This window comes from Argentina silus, assembly GCF_951799395.1.
Source record: "Argentina silus genome assembly, chromosome: 7".
Classification (NCBI taxonomy): domain Eukaryota; kingdom Metazoa; phylum Chordata; class Actinopteri; order Argentiniformes; family Argentinidae; genus Argentina; species Argentina silus.
Window position 1 is genome coordinate 10357317 of NC_139661.1, and position 21458 is coordinate 10378774.

The following is a 21458-nucleotide window of genomic DNA, read 5'->3' on the forward strand; positions in this document are numbered from 1 at the left end:
CTCCACCCTGCTTGCTTCTTTAAGATGATGATTCCAGGTAAAGGAAACTAAAGGGAATTGCACACCACAATAAAACACTGAACATAGGCATTAGAATGAACTAAACAAATTAGGCATTAGAATGAACTAAATATATGTTAAGGGTTCCGAAACATTATGCTGTGTCTCTTTAGGCATGATTCATTGTGGCCATGTGGATGAGACATGGCATCCTCTGGGGTCTTCCTGGAGGAACAGTCAATGCTAGAACTGCGGAAATGCTGCCATGCATTAGCAAGACATACATGATGCAAACATATGTGTAGTCGTTGTTGATGTTGTTGTTTGTTGAAGTTGTTTTATTTTGCCATGGCACATTCGGGTTTTTTGGAATTAAGGCAGTGATTCACTGTAAGCTACTCTATTATGAAAATAAAGTGTTATACTGTGTGCAGTGATCAAATTAGTTCTGTGGAGGTTTGTAACCCGATGGATATTCCAGATGACTGCACTATTGAACTGGACATGTAGAAGTGTGAATACAACGTGTTTAAGAAGAATGATCACACTTTGTCATGTACTTTTTTGCTGTGGGAAAGTGATTTCCAGTTTTCTGTAGTTTATTGCCAGTAAAATGATCAACAAAAATGATCACATTTTTCAGGTGTGGGTGTTTTTTAAGGTTAAGGTTGAGTGAATACAATTTGTTGCCAACATTGTGAAATCATGAGAAGTTAAACATGCAATCCAATTCTTTCCTGGAAGTGTTTGTTTTGGTCATTGACCTGGTTGTTTTTATGGGGTAAACACATTTTTTACCAAAAAGTTGAAGGCACTTTTCTTGTAACTTCTTTGAACATTCCAGATACAAGCTGAGAAAAGCATTCTGGTTCTGATGAGGTCCTGGTCAGTAATCATATCACCAGCAGATGGCAGTAGAAGTGGAGAAATCAGGAGATCCAAAGTCTCCACTTCATTGTCTTCATTACCCCCTACTCCTTGTAAAAGAAAAAAAAGGAAAAGAAAACTGAATTGTGGAAGGAGTCTGAACGTAAGTTTGACACAATGACATACTTTTCTGTGGAGCTCTCTGGAATACACTTACTCTGCCCTACTCACTAACAATAAGACAGGGGCAACTGGGGAAGACAAGAGTGGCTCACTGCATGTGTATTCATATGCCTGTCTCTGACCCATTGATGAGAGTCTCCTGACTCAATTGAGACAGATTGGATCCACAGCATCTGCTCTTCCCACTGCAACCATCACACAGACACACTGCTGCCTTTTGGATACCTTCTCTTTTCAAAGCTGAAGAAGACCGGAGGAAAGTACAGCAATAAGGAATAGTTTTTTTTTTAAGGTGGTTTTACAGTATTCATCCTTTCATCTGAATGAGGTTTTCCCCAACTGGAATAATGTCTTTATGCGGGTGCAAAGGCTCATGTTTACCAGTGGTATTTGGTGCTGTGCTGGTGGTGCTAGCAGCTGGCAACACAGGGCAGAACCAGGACAGGGGACAAGCTAGATCATCCTGCTTCGGGGGCTTTGACCTCTACTTCGTTTTGGACAAGTGAGTTTGTCATTCTCTTCTACCTGTCACGCTCACTTGGGGCAAGCATCTGAACTGAACTGTGATGGTTGCTGGGGTCACCATGCAGAACCAGTGAACTTCAACAGTAAGGGTATGAGACAGAACCAGTAACCAGCATCAGTGCAACCAGTTGTTCAGTTGCAGAGAGTTGATTATAGTTGCTGGAATATGGTTGAAAAGCTATCATGCCAGTTGACATTCTATTCCACCCTGTTTGGCATCAATACCTGAGCAACTTAAACAACTTCAGCAATTGAAGACACTTGTTAGTTGATTTTACCTGTTGAATTGAGTGTTTAGGTACAGGAGAAGACAGTCGTTGGTGGTTTGCACAGGCACATTGGCTTCTATCATGGCTGTCATATCTGCCAGTGCCAGTCTCAATTATGTCAAAGGATGTCATGATGTCAATTATTGATACTTGCAGGATTGGAATTGTTATTACCACGCCCCCTGGTGCAGCATGAAGTAATTCACTTGCTATTATGTCTAACTGGTCACGTTTAGATCAGATGTTATAATGACAAATAATAATACATACATGTAACAGATTTACATATAAGATTTGTTTTTCTGATTATCTAGACATTCATTTGTTAAAATCATTTATTTCATCATCCTGCCACAAAACAGAACATACTCTGAAAACATTTTGATCAAGCAGTGGGTCCATCTCTCTGATTATAGGTAAAAGGCAACTAAATTAAACAAATGTCCCCCGTGGGCAGGTATGGGTGTAGTGAACAGATGATCTCCTTTAAAGGCCTTAGGCTACACTTGGTAGACATTCACACTTGAGATTACTGGTGAATAGTGGCACATTTAAATAATAAACCCCAGTTGCAGTTGTACAGGCTGAACACTATTTGAACAGCCATGATTTTATGTTTTCTCCATTCAAATGCTTTACTACAGTTGGGCATAGAAACTAAATTGCAAACAGACTTGACTGCTCCATTTGGGGTCGGTGGCACACATGGGGAAATACTTACATCAACATCTTTAAAACTCATCTCAAGAGCAATGTTTACCTGTCGAAGTACATGAATATGGAAGCACATTATTCATACTGTACATGTTTGTGAATGTGACATGTGGACAAAGCGAACGGTGCAACTACCACTGCAATTATTGCATGCTTTAATTATTTTCATTCTCACTCGGCTAGGCTGTTATCTTTGAACTGATTCTCAGTGATATCTTTGTATACATCTGGTTCATGACTTAAGACTAGTTCTTAGCAGTCCAACCACAATCCAATATCTCATTTATATTCCTGTATGAAGTTTACTAGTTTAGGAAGGCTTTCTCAGTCACCTCTACCTACAGTAGGTCTCCATCACAGTGACCAGACTGCTGTGAGCAACACCGCAAGAGATGGACCGAATTATTGAATAGACAAATGGAGCTCCATCTGTTTCTCATAGATGTGGCTACCCTCTTGACTGCAATACTTTACAATCACACTTATTACATTAATGTCTGCCTGATAATGTGTCTAATGTGGATGAATGGATTGCTGCTTCGTGCTCTCACATCTGTCTCCCTTTCCCTCCCTCCTCTGTTTAAAAAAGTATCTTACTTATGGAAGGAGATGGATTTTCCATTTGCCCTACATCAGAATGCCAACTCCAGGCAGACATTTCTGTGGTGGCACAGTATTTAGCTTAGTGGAAATTCAGCAGAGATCTGGAAGTGTAGGATCCAAAAGACGGATGTAGAGAGTGTGAACTCTGTATATGGTGTGCTATGCTTTTCCAATCATATAAATATATATACAAGAAGAATGCAACTTCGTTCTAGATATTGATGCACAGTGCTGTATGTTGCTCTGGATATTTGCCATTCCTCTGCTTCTCCTATATGTATTCCTCTGCCCTCCTCAACCTCTTAGTTTGAACTGCTCCAGTCCAGACCTGATGTTTCTCCCCTGGACCATAACTGTCTCTCTGCACTCTGTCTGATCTAGTCTTTCTTTCTTCTCTCTCTCTTCTTCTCTGTGTCTACAGAACCCTTTCTCCATTAGGTCCAGATGTTCCAACGTTTCAGCCTTTTGGCTGCGCTGTCTGTGCTGGGACTCGTATCTTGGTAACAATGGAAAAAGAGGTGTTTTGAGAAATGCTGTGAGAAGGAGATGGAGAGAGCAGGGAAATATGAGCAGAAGTTAAATGATAAACACACATACCCCAAAAGATAAGAGTAGGATCTATTAACTAATCCGTAAGAAGGATTAATCCACAACTATTTCTTTTCTAATCCATTTATTACCTGAGTTCCATGAATAACTACATTGCTGAGTTTCCCACCTCCTGAACCCCATATATCTTTATCCTCCCTTCCCATACATTGTGAGAACATTATGCTGGGAACAATTATTAGGGTTAGAGTTCACTGGATGAAATGTGACCATTAACGAAACATAAACACTTATGAACTCAATCAAGTTCAAGGACAGTGAGATTTAAACCACACCGTTCTGTAATGAACTGAGAAAAATCCATGTCATGACATGAAAACAAACAGTCTGGGCCTCATTGTGTCAGCTGTGAGTAGACTAAGTGGTGATGTAGTGTTAATTATAATTGTAAATAATGAACCACTCAGGCATGCTTAATGACTCATCATTTACCTGACTGCAATAACATTGAGATCATTACTGGTGCATTTTAAAGACATTGACAGTAATGTGAGGAAAATTATGTCACTGCACTCAACAGCATGACATCATTTGAGCTGTCGGAGAATGGCAGCTATCTAATCAGTCAGCATGATTGCACTGTTGCTGTCAAACCAAGCTGGTTTCATACTCTAATGGTGTGAGCATGCCAGAAGCAATGCTCTCCTCTCAGGGCGGGACGAAGCAACAGACAGCGGTGTCTCTACAGTAGGGGAGGCAGACAGCTTGAGAAACTGTACGCATCCATGTCAAGGCATCTCAACAAATTGTGGTACATTCGATGGCAAAAGGTGTGGAAACATAGAATATAAACTCAGTGTAGGTTTTATGATGTGTAATTGCATAAGAATGTGTTTGGTATACTTATGTTTGCCTCGGCTGCGGATATTGACATTCAAGACAATTTCTAGATACAGTACACTGGCCTTGACCCATCCAGGACCCCCTCTCTTATGAAGATATTTCTCATGCATGTTATTCTTCTTTGTAGATCTGGGAGTGTGCAGCACCACTGGAATGAAATATATCACTTTGTGGAACATTTGGCTCAAAAGTTCATAAGGTAAGAAAAGTATGTCATTGTGTTATGAATGGCAAATACAATGTACATAATTGTATATCTTATACGACAGCTTTAATCGAGATTAAGTTCATCTCCCTCTGTGTAAATTAGGTGTTAGATAAAACAACAAGCTGTCTGAGAATTGTTCATTTATGTCCATTTCAGTCCACAGCTGCGCATGTCCTTCATTGTGTTCTCCACGGAGGGAAGGATACTGATGCGTCTTACAGAGGACAGGTGAGTGGACACACTTGGTCCCAGCACAATATGTCAGGTATTTCGATGACAGGGTTATTTTGCCATCAGGAAGGAGCAGTCCATATTGAGCATAAATACTGAATTGATTACGAAACACCAATATCAGAATCTAGACAGATACAGGGTACTGTATGATTCACTTCTGTTACCAATAAGAGACAGCACGATACTCTCTCAACAGACATGGGTTCAACTGACATTGCTGTCAATCTGGCATAGTATAGACTTCAACATGTGGTTCTCAATATATTTTGACTTGCAAATGTCTCTAATATTTCCTCAGGCACAGTTTCAACATAGCCACAAAAACCTTTTCAATATTTATGGTCTTCCTGCTATCTCATTTCACACAAGTGTGCCAAGTCCTCCTAATATCTCAGTTTCAGTTTTCAAATCTCTAGCACACATAAAGCTCACTACTCTCAGAAATGGGATGCCTTCTCAATATAGATCATGACAGTCTTATTTTGAGTTGTTCTAGTCTTTGTCATTGTATACACTATATACTGTATATGGTCAGTTTAGAGAGAAGGTAGAACATCTGATCACGTGAGACTAGGCCTAGGGAGAAGGCTGTGCCTGGTAAATGACATCAAGTCAGTGCATGGTTACATTTTGAGAAGTAATTTGTCATTCACAATCATGGGCAGCCAGGCAGGTCTATTCTGTGCCCAAGGTTTGAGTTTCAATTTGGGGCTATACAGACTTAGACACATCGGGAATGTGACTTACTCTCTCTATGTGTTGGTCTGTTTGCTCAGGGAGCGCATTCGGAAAGGCCTGGAGGAGCTTGAGAGAGTACTTCCAGGGGGAGACACCTTTATGCATGAGGGCATGCAGAGGGTGAGCTGTCTGCTCTTAGCTGATCTTTGAGCTGGAAACTATCTCCATTCTGGCTCAAGAACAAAGACCATGGTTCAGAGCCAAAATGGCACCTGTATCTGTATGGAAGAGTTACTTTATTCACAGAGCAGGTTTAGTCTGTATCAAGTTTTAATCAAATTCCTATTCTTTTACAGGCCAGTGAGCAGATATACTATGGAAACTCTGAAGGTGTGTAGTTCAATGATAGTACTTTTTAGAGTTTCCTGCTGAAAGTCCTGCATAACTTGTCTTGTTTCTCACGTCTGACTGTTGGTGTTCTAGCTTTAAAGCAAAACTCTTAGCAGCATTAAGGCCTTTATTGAAAGTTCTGTGTCTGTTGTCTGTTGATAGGTTACCGCACTGCCAGTGTCATCATAGCTCTCACAGATGGAGAGTTGCACGAGGACCTCTTCTATTATGCTGAGAGAGAGGTAAGAAAAGAGAAAGAGAGCGAGAGAGCGAGAGAGCGAGAGAGAAGATTGAGAGAAGAGAGAGACAAATTGTAAACAGAGAGACGGTGCTCATGTTGGCATAGATCAAACATCACTACCATATATATCACATCAGGAGCACTTTGATCCCCTCTTTTTAGTGAAGGAAAAGGGGGTCAAAGCATCTGTCAGATTTATATCTCCCATCTGCCCCGTGAATGAAACAGGCCCAGTTATTCGCCACACATCTGCAACGGGGACCAGTGATTTATCCCCCCAGACTGGGCTGGGATTGCAGGTGCAAGTGTGCAAAGGCCCAGCTGTTTAATTAGCCTTGAGTGCCCTGGGACACATGAGGACAGTAAGGGCAGAAGCTCAACTATTGATGAAGTGGGGCTAATATCTCTCTCAGTAGCTTTGAGAAATTGTGAGGAGAGAATGACTTTCCCTGAACAGTGTGCCTCATAGGAAATGTGTTAGGCTTCATGCCAACACTCATATTGAATGTTATTGTCAGGTCAGCTCGGTAGGGTCTTTGTTCAGAAGCTGACAATATTCAACATTTGGCTCTGTGGCTCTATTGGGCTCTGTAGTACATGTTCCTTCTACTTATTGTGACCATTATCTGTCTTATCTCATAGTATTTGTCCAATCTTGGCTTCAGTGTCCAGAGCAGCTAACCCAGTGAATGAGTGAATGTGTTTTGGTTGACGCCATGCTATGCAGTGCTGTAATTGATTCCATGTGTTTTAAGAGTCTTTCCTGTTTTTGCTCTCATCTGTGAATACCTGACAGGCCAACCGCTCCCGGAGTCTGGGTGCCTCAGTGTACTGTGTGGGGGTGAAGGACTTCAATGAGACACAGGTGTGTGTGTGTGTATGTATGTATGTATGTATGTATGTATGTATGTATGTATGTATGTATGTATGTATGTATGTATGTGTGTGTGTGTGTGTGTGTGTGTGTGTGTGTGTGTGTGTGTGTGTGTGTGTGTGTGTTTCACTGTGTGCTCTGATTTGGCATGGTTTATCTAACTGTTTCCAAACAGACAATCAATTAGACAAATCAGACTTTTATTTTATTTTGCAATGTATATCAAAAAGATTATATGTTTTGACAGAAAAGGATAAACTTAACAACTGTGAGGTTTTGTGATCCATATTGTATCTTTTCATCATTGTATTATACCCAAATGTACTATTTAATTTCTCTCAGCTGGCCAAAATTGCTGATAGTAAGGACCATGTCTTCCCAGTGAACGATGGCTTTGAGGCCCTGCAGGGGGTCATTGATTCGGTAAGACCTTACTATTTACACAAGGAATGTCCAAACAGCATCTTTAATATGCACCCTTCACTAACTGTACCATTCATCCAGAGAGGGAGTTGCTAATCAGATGATAGCTAACCTGTCCTGGAGGCTCAGAGGAAATGGTTCTTCATGGAACTCATATCATTTACCTCACCACTTCTTTCAATCCATTAACACATTGATCAAATAGCACATAGGAAATAAGAGAAAATAGGATGAGAGAACAATAAACAGAAATATTCCATCCCTCAAGACTCACCAGGGACAGAATTCCAGGAAAACCTGCTGTGACTCTGACTTGCCTGCGTTTGATCCGAGCTACTGGAGTCTATCCAAACAGGATCAAAGCATGAGCACTGTATCTTTTAGCTTCCTCCTCAAAGGTATTGACTTCTATTTGTATCCGCTCGGCTGAATGAAAAAGATGAGGGATTAAAAGAGAAGTTGTCGTGGAAAGGCCACTGTAGCCGGCGGGGCACTTTGTTTCTGTAGCTGGGATACAGTGGTCAGACCAGCTGACTGTCATCTGGTGCCGATTAACAGCACGCTGAAAGCTATTGGCTCAGGTTCAAGGAAGCATAAATCAGTAAATGTGTCGTAAATCAGTCCGATCTTCAGCCACACAGCGCATACTTTCCTGGACAATAGGGGTATGGGGTACTCAGAGCACATGGAGAGAGAAGGGCACAGAGACAAAAACAGGAAATATCAAACAAGCAGTGGAGGCTGGTGGAGGTAGAAATCAGAGGACGGGCTCATTTTAATGCATGGAATGGAATGAGGAATGGTATTAAACACAAGTTTAATTTTGTGCATTACAATGATTTCTTCCTCCAAAAGCCTCCCCTGCAAATAAACTATTTCTAAGAGACTCACAGTTTGCAGGATGTTTGATGCTGTTCCTGTAATGACAGGTACAAAGAGTAGAGGAAGCATAAGATAATACTCTCAACAATACAACACAGGTATACACAGTTATGCATACAGGTATACATATAGTACTGTGAGAATGGCCACGGTAGTTCCAGATCATGACCTTTTGGAGCTCCATACTCTCATCCATGACCTCTCTCCCCTCCACCTCTCAGATCCTGAAGAAGTCCTGTATTGAAATCCTTGCAGCCGAGCCCTCCAGTATCTGTGCAGGAGGTAAGTCAAGTTTATGAACCTCTGGCCTGAGTGGCCTCCCCATTCATCCTCCCAGGCCTCTTAGGTCTTCACTAAATCACCTCTAAAGCTTTCTACAGCCCTCCATCTGTTGACTGCAGGAAGTGAAGACACACGCTGTCTTGGCTGGGCGAAGGCCAGGTCCAGGGGCCTGGTGGGCAGTAAATAACCCACACACAGTAGCAGCGGCTTAATTTGTCAAGAATTATTTAACCCTGACCTGGTCCCAGTAGTTACTGTACTCGGGACTCTCAGCTTTTTGCTGTGTAATGCTGCTGAGTCATTGTCCATTCTACAGTCTTACAACCAACCACTTTCCTCAGTGTAAAAGGAAGTATTTACACTTCATGTTTTCTGGGTTATGTGGTCTTGGCTCCAGAGGGGCCTCTATATCCACATGTCTGGACAACTTCAGTTGAAGTCTTGTTGACCGCAGGATCTCTCTTCTCGAAGCATCCAGTGAAGACATTTCTTTTCAACAACCACTATGGTCAGGGCATGGTGGTTTTCAAGGAGTATGTTGTTGGCAGAATCTAAAATGTCAGATGCTGAGATGACAGACTTGGATGTTAGCTTGAACTGCAATTATATGCGATGGGACAACCATACTTGTCCATTGAATTTGACATGGTGGCTGGCTACAAGCCCTCTTACTCACTCTTGTATTCCTCCTCTCTCCTTCCAGAGACCTTTCAGGTTGTGGTGAGAGGAAATGGCTTCCTACATGCTCGAAATGTCGATAAGGTCCTGTGCAGTTTCCGAATCAACGACACACTCACCAAGAGTAAGTTGAGCACCATCTGAGAATGAGTAGACAGGGATGCTGTATTCATTTGTTGTTAACCTCCATGTTGAGATAATACCCACTCTCAATGGGTATAGTATTACCATATCTAAATCCCCTCCTGATGAACAACATTTGAATGTGAACATACAAACGCATAATTACTGCAGCTCAAGTTTAAGTTACAGACTTTGCGTGTTAAGCAGTAAAAATAGGTTTATATTGATGTCTCACACAGCCTCACAAAAGTGCCATTCATGACCTCAGCAAAGAGTGCCCATGCCATTTGTTCCTGGTATTGTTGGTTTGTGTTTATTAAAGGGCGCATTTTGCAGTAAAAGCCTGAGAATGGGCCAGAGACAGAAGATAAAGAGAAAACAGTGCCACACATAAGGCAGTGAGGGGAAAAGTCCTTGAGGCACATCCAAGTTCCCCCCTGTGGTCTTTACAAGTGGCCTAATGGATGTGTGAGACTCACCCCCATGCCACCATCTAGCTGTGGGAGGCGCTGCTCTAATTACTAACCAAGAGGAAAAAACAAGTCTGGCAGTCTGAGCCTAAGGGGAGGGTTGTGATGTTTACCCTGGAAGTGGTGGTCTATACCCTTAAATAGCTGATGAAATATTAGGACATTAGGATGCTCACACAAAGACACTCGTGTAAAGATAGTGTCCCTTTTAAGCTATTGGTAGGTTTTTGGTGGTGGTTGAATTGATGAGTGCTTTTGACATTGTATGACTCGGGGTTCTCGAGCGTTACTGGTTTAATTCAGATATCCAAGATGGAGGAAGTGCAGTGTAGATCTACCCTGAAGGAACATCTAAAGCTCTTAATGGCCATGAATGATCTAATCCAAAATTGAACCAGAGAACAGATACTGTGAAAGCACAGTCAGCTGTCTTTGATATTACTCTGTTATGTAACTTTTACAGTATGGCCAGGCACCACAAATGTCTTTTCTACTCCCATTTAGACTGAGGATGGTTGAAGATGACCCAGAATGTTAATAGTTTGTGTGTGATTAAACTCCCCACAGACCAGTGGAAGACATGGAAACAATTAGGAAAGATTGCCTCCTTGTGTCCCTCCCACAACCCTTTCCATATACGTCCTCCTCCTGATATACATCTGTTTATTCACCATCCAGTGGAGCATGTTTACCCAGCTCATCTAATTCAAACACTCCGGTGGCCACCTATAAAGGAACACAATTGGGCCACTGTTGGATGAGTGTTTCCTGTTCACCCTGCCCCATGGTGCCATCTCTTTTACTTATTGCTGAATGTCAATATTCCACCCCCACCCTCCAAATGGCTCAGGCCCTCATAGGAAAGAGGCAATGTGTAGCTACATGTGTTCAGCAGCTGAATGAATGTCTGAGTATGTCTGCAGGAAAAGCACTAGCAAATACAGGCCACTCTGAGCTTTGGCAGTGGAGAAATGTACTGAGCGTTCCATCCTTTTGGTGACAGATGTTGCAAGGGAGGCTCAAGTGAGCAGCATGATATTTCAAGAATAAACTTCAACAGATAATGGTGCGATAATACTTTATGTGTTGCATATAGAAGGGAATTAGGAATAATCATCGCTTTACTGGGACTGCAGTCATCTACAAATCTTACTTGACAGACATGGGATTGACTTCATTTCAATTGCAGTACTTTCAGGGATTGAAATGAATTTGCAACTTTACCTTCTTCCATCATGGGCATTTTTCAGCTCAAAACATGAGCCCTGAACTTCCTGCCATCTGAATGACATTGACCCTGAATGTGCCATGTCTGAGTATTCAGAACAGTTAGTCTCTTTGAGACTTTGATCAACAAGGTCAGTGATTTATTGAGTAAGCATCGACCCAGGGCGCATGTCTGCTCTTAAAAGTAAAAACTGTGCAGAGAGTAAACAATGCCATAACGTTTTGTTAGAGATTAAGCATCTTGAGCTCTATAGTATTAAACGGTGGAAACATGGGCACTCTTGAGATTTGGGCCCTGACATCTCTTCACTGAAGCCTGTGCTGTCAGTCAGGTTTCTAGAGGAGGCCCACAGGCCCCTCCATCCCCTTTGATTGTTTAAGTCCATGCAGAGTTCAAGGTAGGTGACCGCCGAGATTAACTCTGAATGGGATATCTGGCTTTGTCTGAGTTTGTGTTGGCTCTGAGCACTGTTTGGCAGGCAGTAGTATTGATCTCCTCCTGCTCCCTGCTCTCTTTCCCTCCCCTCCATCCCTCCCCCCCACCCCCTCCCTCCCCTCCCTCCCCTCCACCCTGCATGGTGTTTCTTGAGCCACTGAAGAGTGCTCATGTTGATTTCCTCAGTGCTGGGGTATGTTCATCCTGAGCCAGGATAAACAGGCAGCCTTGGGCGACAACGCTTGCTGGATCTGTTTTCCAAAGAGCAAGTTTGACCCAGGGAGAATGTAGATTCTCCCCACAAACAAAGGCTTTTTAACCATTGCATTTGTCTTGGGTGTACTTGTCTAGACTAGGGTTATGAAACCCTTGTCCTCAAGCACTAATTTACATATTGATTATGTTAAACTGGTCTGTTAATTGAATTACTATCAGAGATATGACATCACCACTTACTGTTGTCATCAGTTTGTCATGTCACTGCCCAAAATCAATAATCCAATTAAATGATGTCATTTAATGCTCACTGGTCAATGAAATTCAGACTCATTTGAAGAGAGCTAGCTTCATGATAGTTATCATTGCACCAAAACTGGCATTTAGAGCTCCAAAACGGCCTTTCCACTATCAAAAAGGTTCCTGTTGTTCCTGTTGCCTGTTGTTTGATCTGGACAGTCACACCATGGGTTGCTGTACAGTAGAACTGGAATGGTTTGTGTAACCCTGCTTTCTCTACCCCTCTAGTGGTGAAGCCGTTGATTGTAGAAGATACATATCTTCTCTGTCCTGCACCTATTCTCCAAGATGAGGGAATGTAAGTACAGTAGTAACATGACTGAATGATTGACAGGACTTAATTTCACTCTCACTCCCCCTCCCTCATACACACATGAACACCTGACCATGTCTTTGTGTTCCAGGACAGCCAACCTTTATGTCAGCATGAATGACGGTCTCAGTTTCATCTCCAGTTCTGTCACCATTGCTACTGTGGGCTGTGTGAGTAAAACATGTCACATGAGGCTTTCAAACTCTGCACCACAACGCTGGGCTATTCATATCCCCACCAAAGAATCACATGACCTGACATATTATTTGGGTAGTGACTGTTTCTCAAAGAATGACAAAGGCTCTGTTACTTCCTGAGAGAGAATTTCACGCATATATTTAATTTCACTTTACAATGAGATTTAAATGACCACATTATGGCATGCATGTTTAAAACATCATTCAGTTTATTTGGCTTAGTACTGTTAGAACTAGGCTAGGTGAGATTGTGCTACATCCCTGTTCTCTCTGTGTCCCAGTCTGATGGGACCATCCTGGCCATCGCCCTGCTCATCTTGATGCTGCTCCTGGTCTTAGCCCTGCTCTGGTGGTTCTGGCCTCTCTGCTGCACTGTGGTGAGTTCCCCTCAAAACAGGAGTCATGTACACACACACTAACACAGGCCACGTTTTTATCTGGAGTGAAGGTATCGCATGTCTGTCACATTTAATCACTTGGCTATGGTGTCTGTCCAGGGTAAAACCTTTCTAAAAACAACATTGTACAACTAAATCTATACTCCACAGAGTTAGTCTTTTGAATCCTAGTTGCTTTTAAGGGTAAAATAAATAAATAAATAAATTAGGAGGCCACTTAGCATATTTATTGAGACATCTAGTTAGTGACATAATATGTTCTTATATGAGTCAATGAGGGATGAGGGGCTTGGGCCTTTCTGTCTCCAATTTAAAATGCAGTTTGGGACAATACTGAAGCTACTATCTGTACCACCTTACAGATGATTGAGGGCAATTGGTCAAGGATATCAGAATTTCTGTGACATAATGATGTTACAAGATGAAATGATCAAATCCCCTGTAGGTGAATTCAGCAGAAAGAGAAGGAATGTGAGCCTTCATGGAAAGACATGTGACTTGTGAGAGAAGAGAGAGGTTTGAGAGAGGAGAATGACGTTTGCTTCATCATCCAGATGATATTATGAGAAGTTGGTTACACAATCACATCTTCATAACCATCATCAAATCCATCCATCAAATTCCCTGAATGCAGAGATTAGTCACCTGATCCTCCTGTCCAGTCGATCGAGCTACAATAACTATCAGGAACTGAATAGGTTTCACTAAATTGATCTGACTGCTTTGGTCTCCTCCATGGAATTGAAGAGGGTAACGTCCCCTACAAATCTGTTTTTACAAGTTTGGAAACAGGAAAATTGGCAAAAGGAAGGAAAAGATGTCAGTTTTTACAACATGACTTTTTCTCCCTACCTTTTGAATTCATGTCAGTTATTTTCACTAGAAATCTCTGCCCAACACTATTTAGGAAAGCGATGCTCGGTTGCCATGGGAAAGCAGCTTGGATTCCAACCCTTGGAGAAGCACAGAGGGAAATAAGTCTAATTTCAAGTCATGAATATTCATTTGCCTGGCAGTGTCCTTTTCCAAGGAGGATGTACAGTGCCTACAGTTTAGCTAAGCTTCACATTAGCCATGAACACAGTTGAAGCTTGCATTTACAGTAACTGTACTGTGAGTGTCTCACCTTAATGATGATTTATACAGTATTATTCTCATGTATAACATTCTGTCTATTATTTAGACAATAAGAGAGAAGTATTCTGACATTCAAAATTATCACAGGGCTTTGCTAAAACAACACAGGAAGAGCTGACAGTTAAATTCCCACATGCTAGTAAACTTTTTTAAGGTGTCCTTTTCCCGGAGCACATTTTACACAGATTTCCTTGAACTTCGTCTTTGTTCCAAAACAAAGTAGTGTGTCATTACTTTTCCCCCTATCCCCACCTAACCAACAACAACCAGGTTAAGCAATCTGGAAGGCAGATTTCTAGGTCAGTTCAGCTCCCTTGTAAATAGAAGAAAAAAGGGGAAAACAATTCCTCAGCCATATGTTTTTGTGTAACCCAGTTTTAGGCACACATTGAACACATTACTGTGTAGATTGAAAAACACATTTCTTCATGTGTGTAATGCACCTCCCCTCACATCTCTTCCCCCCCCCCCCCCCCCCTCTGTCTCTCCCCTCTCTGCCCCCCCTCTGTCCCCCCCCCCCCCCCCCCCCTCTCTCTCTAGATAATCCATGCGCCGCCACCACCAGTAGTGGAAGATAGTTCGGTAAGAAACTGTTTATGTCTATTATTGTTGCAGTGGGTTCACACTGTCAGTCTTTCCCACTTAATGTTAGCATCTGTGACAGAACACAATTAGCTATGTCTAAGTAGTCTATGTAGAAAAGTCTAGCAGTCAAAGATATGGCTGCTAGTTTAATGGAAGCATACTAAATATAATACAATTGTTTTTTTAGGTAAAGTAGTACATTTTAGTTGATAGAAATTACATGTTATTCCCTGTCCACTGGGGAAATACAACGAAATAGTGAAACGACTCTGGCATATAACAACACAAACATAAATTACTCCAGTTAGAAAAAAACATTATACTGTCAACAGAGTTCAGTCCAAGTCCAATTGTACTAATTTTATGACATTTGGTCCTTTTTACTGCTCTTACTCATTTAATAAATGTTTCAATTCCTTTCCTGTTTGTTCAAACCTTTTATTCCACTTGGTGCATTTTAAATGCTCCATTAGAAGCAATCACATTTTGATACACACCAACACTATGGCTGTAAAGTCAGGAGGGAATATAGGGGCAGACAAAAGGGAATAGCGCAGGTAGCCTACACAAAGTGCTTGTTCTCTGAACTTAATTCCTTCATAATTAATTGAATTTCCTAAGTCAGAATGAAAACACCCTGTTTTTGTCAAGCATCTTCATCATTCCTATATTCAATTAGAACTCATAGGAGGTTCTGTTTGGCCTCTTCTCTCTGAAGCTCTTGAATCCATTGTCAGCCTCTGTGAAGTGAGCGATGGCGTCAGCCTGTTGCTATTGCTGCCTCCTCTCTGGTGTGGCGTGCTCTGATAGATTAGATTAGTCTGGGGATTCAGACTGGGCCTATTAAAGAGCTGTAACATGAGAAGGTGGGCCAGTGGCCTGTCACTTCCTTGATCTGATGCACGCCATGGATAGGGAGAAAGAGAGATGGGGACTGAGTCTGACTGGGAACTGTAAACCTATGCCTTAGAACCAGCAGGTCAGGGCCTGGATCAGCCCTGAACTTTGATTAGCTGTATGAAGCTGTTAAAAGAGTGCAACATTTACACCTCTTTTCACACTGTCTCTGTCCCACTCCCCCAGGATGAGGAGGAAGATGGGGTCCCCAAAAAGAAGTGGCCCACGGTTGATGCCTCCTACTATGGGGGACGAGGGGTGGGCGGTATCAAAAGGATGGAGGTGAGCTTTCCTGGAGCTCTAGATTGAAACGTAAACCAGCTCTGATTGACGCTGCTATGCTGCCTGCCCTCTTCTGAGTCTATAACTGTCCTCCTCACGTTGCTTTAGCAAGACTGTATTTGACACAGCAGTGAATGGCAAACAACCAAGTACAGACTTAGTGGTTGATCTGGCTGCAGGAATCTGCCAGGTTGAATGGAACTAGACAGGGTGTGCAAACCTCTGGTTGTTATTCCTCAGGTGCGCTGGGGTGAGAAAGGCTCCACAGAGGAGGGGGCCAAGCTGGAGAAGGCTAAGAACGCCAGGGTGAAAATGCCTGAGCAGGAGTTTGTACAGCCCCCCACTCGCATTCTCAACAACGGCATGCGCAAGCCCCCGGGAACGCGCAAGTGGTACTCACCCATCAAGGTATTCCACACCACACCAGAACCAATAGGAAACTGAGCTACTGTAGCCAGATATGATGTATATTCCCCCCCTTTATCCATTGGACAGCTAGACGTTGTCATGCGCAGTTTGGATGCTACGTCAACAAGTTCAACAAGTTCAAATGCAACAATAGCTACCACCCACCTCCTTTTGTCAAGTGGCCATGGATAGACAGAAACAATGCATTGAAAATACATCAGTTATGTGTTGGACTTGATTCTGTAGGCTTATATTTCATATGGGGTATTATGTGACTTGTTGAAGTAATTGTCATTAGGTAACCACTGGCATAGAGTCCCTGCTTTCAGAGCCAGAAGTGGGTTAAAGGTATTGTTCTATACGTCTTCTCAGTCAGCAGGGGACCACTAATAGAAACCAGATACATGCTGGACTGACCTCCAGGCGACAAGGGCTGCAGAACCAGCAGTTTTGTGAAGAAAAACAGATTCTTTTTGTTTCTGGCCCCCACCCCAATCTCTTAATGGCTGAAGGTTTTAAAAATTCACAATGAGCAAACACCCTTTCTTCAGGCTTTGGCTTTGAAGCGGATCATTTCATAACCTAGGCCAAATGTTTTATCAGTGAATTGGGGTTTCATACCAGCAATCAAATGCCCTTATTGGTGATATAGGGCATGGGCATCCATTGGAGAATACAGCAGTGGTCTGAGGTTTTCTGTAACCCCTGCTGAGAATGTAGAGGATTACTTTTTTTCAATAATCTAATGAATCTTTTGTGCTGCTCTAGGGTAAACTGGATGCTCTGTGGGTTCTGCTGAGGAAGGGCTATGACCGTGTGTCTGTGATGAGACCATACCCAGGTGACAAGGTAAGAGAGCCAGGCAAAAAATTTACAAATATGATTCCCTGTTACAAGCATCTCAATCTTAAAAACATATAATATGCAGTTAAATCATCACACAATGTTAAGTGCTATGTTTAAGTCTGTCAGACAAAAGGTTGTGACTCCAAGTTATTAAGCTACAAGATTTTAAAAGTAGGTATATTTTAAAAGGGAATTATGAAATCCAAGCACAAAGGGAGTTTTAAGTGTTAACATTTTTACTTGTTGTAATTGGCGATGGGGTAGTCCATTAATGCAGATATATACTATGTATGCCAGCACCCCCTCCTTCTCTATAAACCAAGTCTGCGTTTTTATTTGGTGACGCCATGTATCAGGCTTTACATAGCGGTTGGCAGGAGTACATTTTGAAGCAACAGAAAATATAGCGAAAATGGTGCAGCTGTTAGCAATAAAGTACACACAGAAAGAGAGGCTGCCGGGAAAACGTGTGGTGAGCTGGCACCCAGACTGCGGAGACTAGTCCCAATTTAAAGAATTCACTCAAGTCTGCTGAAGTCATTCCGAAAATGCAAATGCTTCCCCCACCCCAAAACTCCATCTCTGAGGGAATTGGGGTGACTGTCTGACCTCCTCTGTTCAAAGTCTGTGGGGATTTGGAAGACGGTGTTGAGAGCTGTGGTCAAGGGGTGAGGGGAGGGGGGGGGGGGGGGAGTTCAGTCTGAGTTTTGTCTCTAGCTGTTCAAGCCAGAAAAAAAAAGCCCTGTCAGCAAAGTTATTGTCATTTGAGGGATGGGTTTGAACAAATCATTCACCCATCAATCGTACTTACTGCACATACATGAATGTAGAGAAGTCACAGTATGTTGTGCAATGTAGTTGACTGATTTGTTTTTCTGTTTACATGGATATGGAGAGGAGAAACACTGGGGTCTGATGAGGGCCCATGAAAGGCCTGGGACAGAGACTACACACACTAACCAACCACACCAATAAGCCTGTGTATACAGTCTGAAGTAATTCTGCACACTGCAGCTCGGTTGACCTGTATCCAACACTACCATTTAGTAGAGAGAGACACAAACACATTTGTGCAGAGCTCTGAATCCATAACAGTACATGATGAGACATAACAGCTACTGTACAGTCATCATCAAGTGTTGGTAATAGACTCTAGGAGTGAAACCTCCTCTCTATAAAGCTGTTCATTAGTACACAGGAAGCTAGGCAGAGACTGCTGCAGTTTTCCTGACGGTGTTCAGTAAACAAGCCTGCTCTGGTTGCAATTAAGACCTCAAGTTGAAGCACAGCTTTTATAGTTTCCCCATCAATGCAGCGCTGGGAGGGAGAGAATCTGGAGCATATTCAAAAAGTCCCCTCCCCAGGACATAATGGCTTCATGAATCCAGTACCCTTTATCCCCTCTACCTAATACTTTGAGTGGGTTGGTGGCTAGAGATCTGAGTTTCTTGTTTCTTGTCCGTTGCTCTTGAATTAGATCTCTTGACTGGGTTGTAGTGTTTTTGATTAATGGCAAAATGAAAACAATGTGCCACACACAAAAGATTACATCAGTATCCCCCCACCCACCCCCCCACCCATCAGTTGTTGACATTTAAAGAACATTTGGTCTTCATTGTTTGACATTTTTGTTTGTTTTTTAGATTATCTGTCTTTGAAATATCCCATGAGAGCTGAAGTCAATGATGAAAATGTACCTTTTTTAAACTTTTTATTTTTATTTTTTCCTCGTAATGTGTTTTCATTTATTTTTTTTATTTTTTTTACAATGTACTGTTCTGAAAGGTCAAAGGACAGCAGAATTGACTGACTAGTTCCACCTCAGGAATCCCTGAAGCAGAGTTAGTGAAGGTGTCTCAGGAACAGCCTGAGAGAGCTTGTACCAGAGGGGCCAGTTAAGGAGAAGGAAGGAGCCCCTCATGACCTGCCCCATCAGCCCACTCACAGGCTGCTTCACATGGGTTGTTCCACAGTGGCTTTATGCTGCTGGGTCATGATGGTCCCCCAATAACACTCTGTCCTCAGTTTATATTGTAGAGAGGAGACTTGTGGCAGATTGATTCAGATGCCTTCGATACAGAATACACAACATTATCACTGACACTATGCAGACATGAAAATGCAGGCATGACTCAAAATCACAGCATGTGTACTGGTTTCCCAAAATGTAAACAACCGAGTCATACAAAATGGAAGTGTAGATGCTAGACACTGCAGCACATTAGCCTCCTGAAAAATTGATTGTCATACTGTAGGAACATCTGGTGTAGTAATCAGTCCGTTGAATTTGTAACAGTAAGAAGCAAGAGACATTTTTATGCCTCTAGCTAAATTACCTGACCAGCTCAACTGACAAAGCAATAAAGTAATGTACATGTGTGTTGAATCAACACAGTAAGAAAGGATAGGCTGTGATATATTGTGAATGTATCACAGACAAGGGGTCTCACTGCCTTATTTGGCATACCTTCCCAGCAAACAACAGCATAGAAGAGGAAACTAGCCAAAATACTTTGATAAAACACATGTAAAAGTTTTCTGCTCACTTCAAATGACCTGAGTTTCTTTCGGAAAAACAACCTGCTCTATGACTGCATGTAATATACTGTAACTATGAATATAGCCAGATAACTTAATAAAAGAGTGTTTTAAATAAGCATATATTGTTCTGTTAGTTCAGCAGCATTCTTTACTCCTCTCATCTCTCGTCTCCCTCTTGTATTTCAGGGTCGATGCATGAACTTCACCCGGGTCAAGTCCAACCCACCTCCTCGCTACCCACCCTACAACCATCACTCATCCCCCATCTACAACCCTCCCCAAGGCTGCAGTCCACCAGCTCCCCAGGGCCTGCTCCCACCTCCCCCCAGCAGTCCTCCATCCTCCCCCTCCCCATCCTCCCCCTCCACACTGCCGCCACTCCCCCCAACACCTCCTCCTCTTGCTACCACTCCTCCCATCACACCCCCACCTTACACCCCTCCTCCGACTCGAGCTCTTCCTCCAACCACTCTGTATATACCCCCTCCGCCTATGTCTCCACCCACTCCTCCACCCTCTGCATCCCCGACTGGCTACCTCCCTCCTCCCCCTCAGGCACCTCCCCCAGGACGAGCCCCACCCCCTGCGCGCCCACCACCACGCCCCTCCCTGTAAAGCCACAGCGTTGACTGGGAGAGAGGGACACAGGGCTCAACAGGAATCACAGATGTCTGACTGTCCCCTGTCTTCAACTGCCAGCCAGGATCTCTGTGTGGCTCACACCACAACTAACCAGCTGAGACACCTCTGCTTTGTGAAGACAAGGAGGCAGAATTGATGGTTCAATTCAGCTATTTGTCTACAGTGACTCATGTATACATCTAGCCCAACAATGCAAAGACATTGTATGTGAAGTTACACAGACATTTTCCTGACAGCTCTCCTCAGACATAATGGCCAGGTATGCACAAAAACACTGTTACCTTGCCATGGCCATGATGGCTACCACAGGCTCCTTTTCCCCTCCAACAACCAACAGAAGAATGGTTGTGACAAAGCAAAGCCAGTTGTTGGATTGTTGCCTCTGTTATAGTATGAATGGAGGCGCTTGAGAGAGGGTTCAGTTGTGTGTTCCCATAAGAAATTGCGAAATGCGTCAAGACCAAAAATGAATGAGGTGGAGGTTCTGCGTCTTAAGTTTGTGTCTCACAGATTAATACATTACTAGCAGAGAAAGGATTCTCCCCCAGAGAAAGGAAATTACTTCAGAGGTTAGCTGAGTAACCTAAACAAAGTATGACTGATTATACACAATAATAACAACAAGTTTGTGACGAAAAGAAATTGAAACCTTTGGTAATGAATCCCTTAAGAATCCAGGTCATGCGAATCACCCAGCAGTATTGTTGGGTGAAATCACCCAGTATGCAATGATTGCAAAAATTGAGGACATGTTTGCATAATGCAGGTTTACCGCTTAACCAGGAGGAGGATGATTTGTTCTAAAGTAATAAATGTTATAGCATTGAGTTCCAGGGGCTTAAGCAATATGGTAATTAATGTGATGATGTTCAAGTCATTGCACTTGTGTTTATTTGTTGAGTTTATAGCATTTCTACAATGTTTATACATACAGTAT

General features: G+C 42.6%; 1 protein-coding gene across 1 annotated transcript; it reads left to right on the top strand.

The window, feature by feature from the left end:
• Positions 1-1397: 1397 nt before the first annotated feature.
• LOC310806548 (anthrax toxin receptor 1-like) lies at positions 1398-20494 on the top strand (the record flags this gene model as incomplete). The annotated part of the gene is made up of 18 exons (XM_083672691.1): positions 1398-1552; positions 4741-4812; positions 4978-5049; positions 5832-5913; positions 6090-6123; positions 6286-6365; positions 7161-7229; positions 7581-7661; positions 8765-8825; positions 9529-9627; positions 12504-12573; positions 12680-12758; positions 13067-13162; positions 14861-14902; positions 15989-16084; positions 16325-16492; positions 17261-17341; positions 20066-20494. The coding sequence occupies 18 exons, from the start codon at positions 1398-1400 to the stop codon at positions 20492-20494; spliced, it is 1866 nt and encodes a 621-aa protein (XP_083528817.1).
• Between the last annotated feature and the right edge of the window lie 964 nt (positions 20495-21458).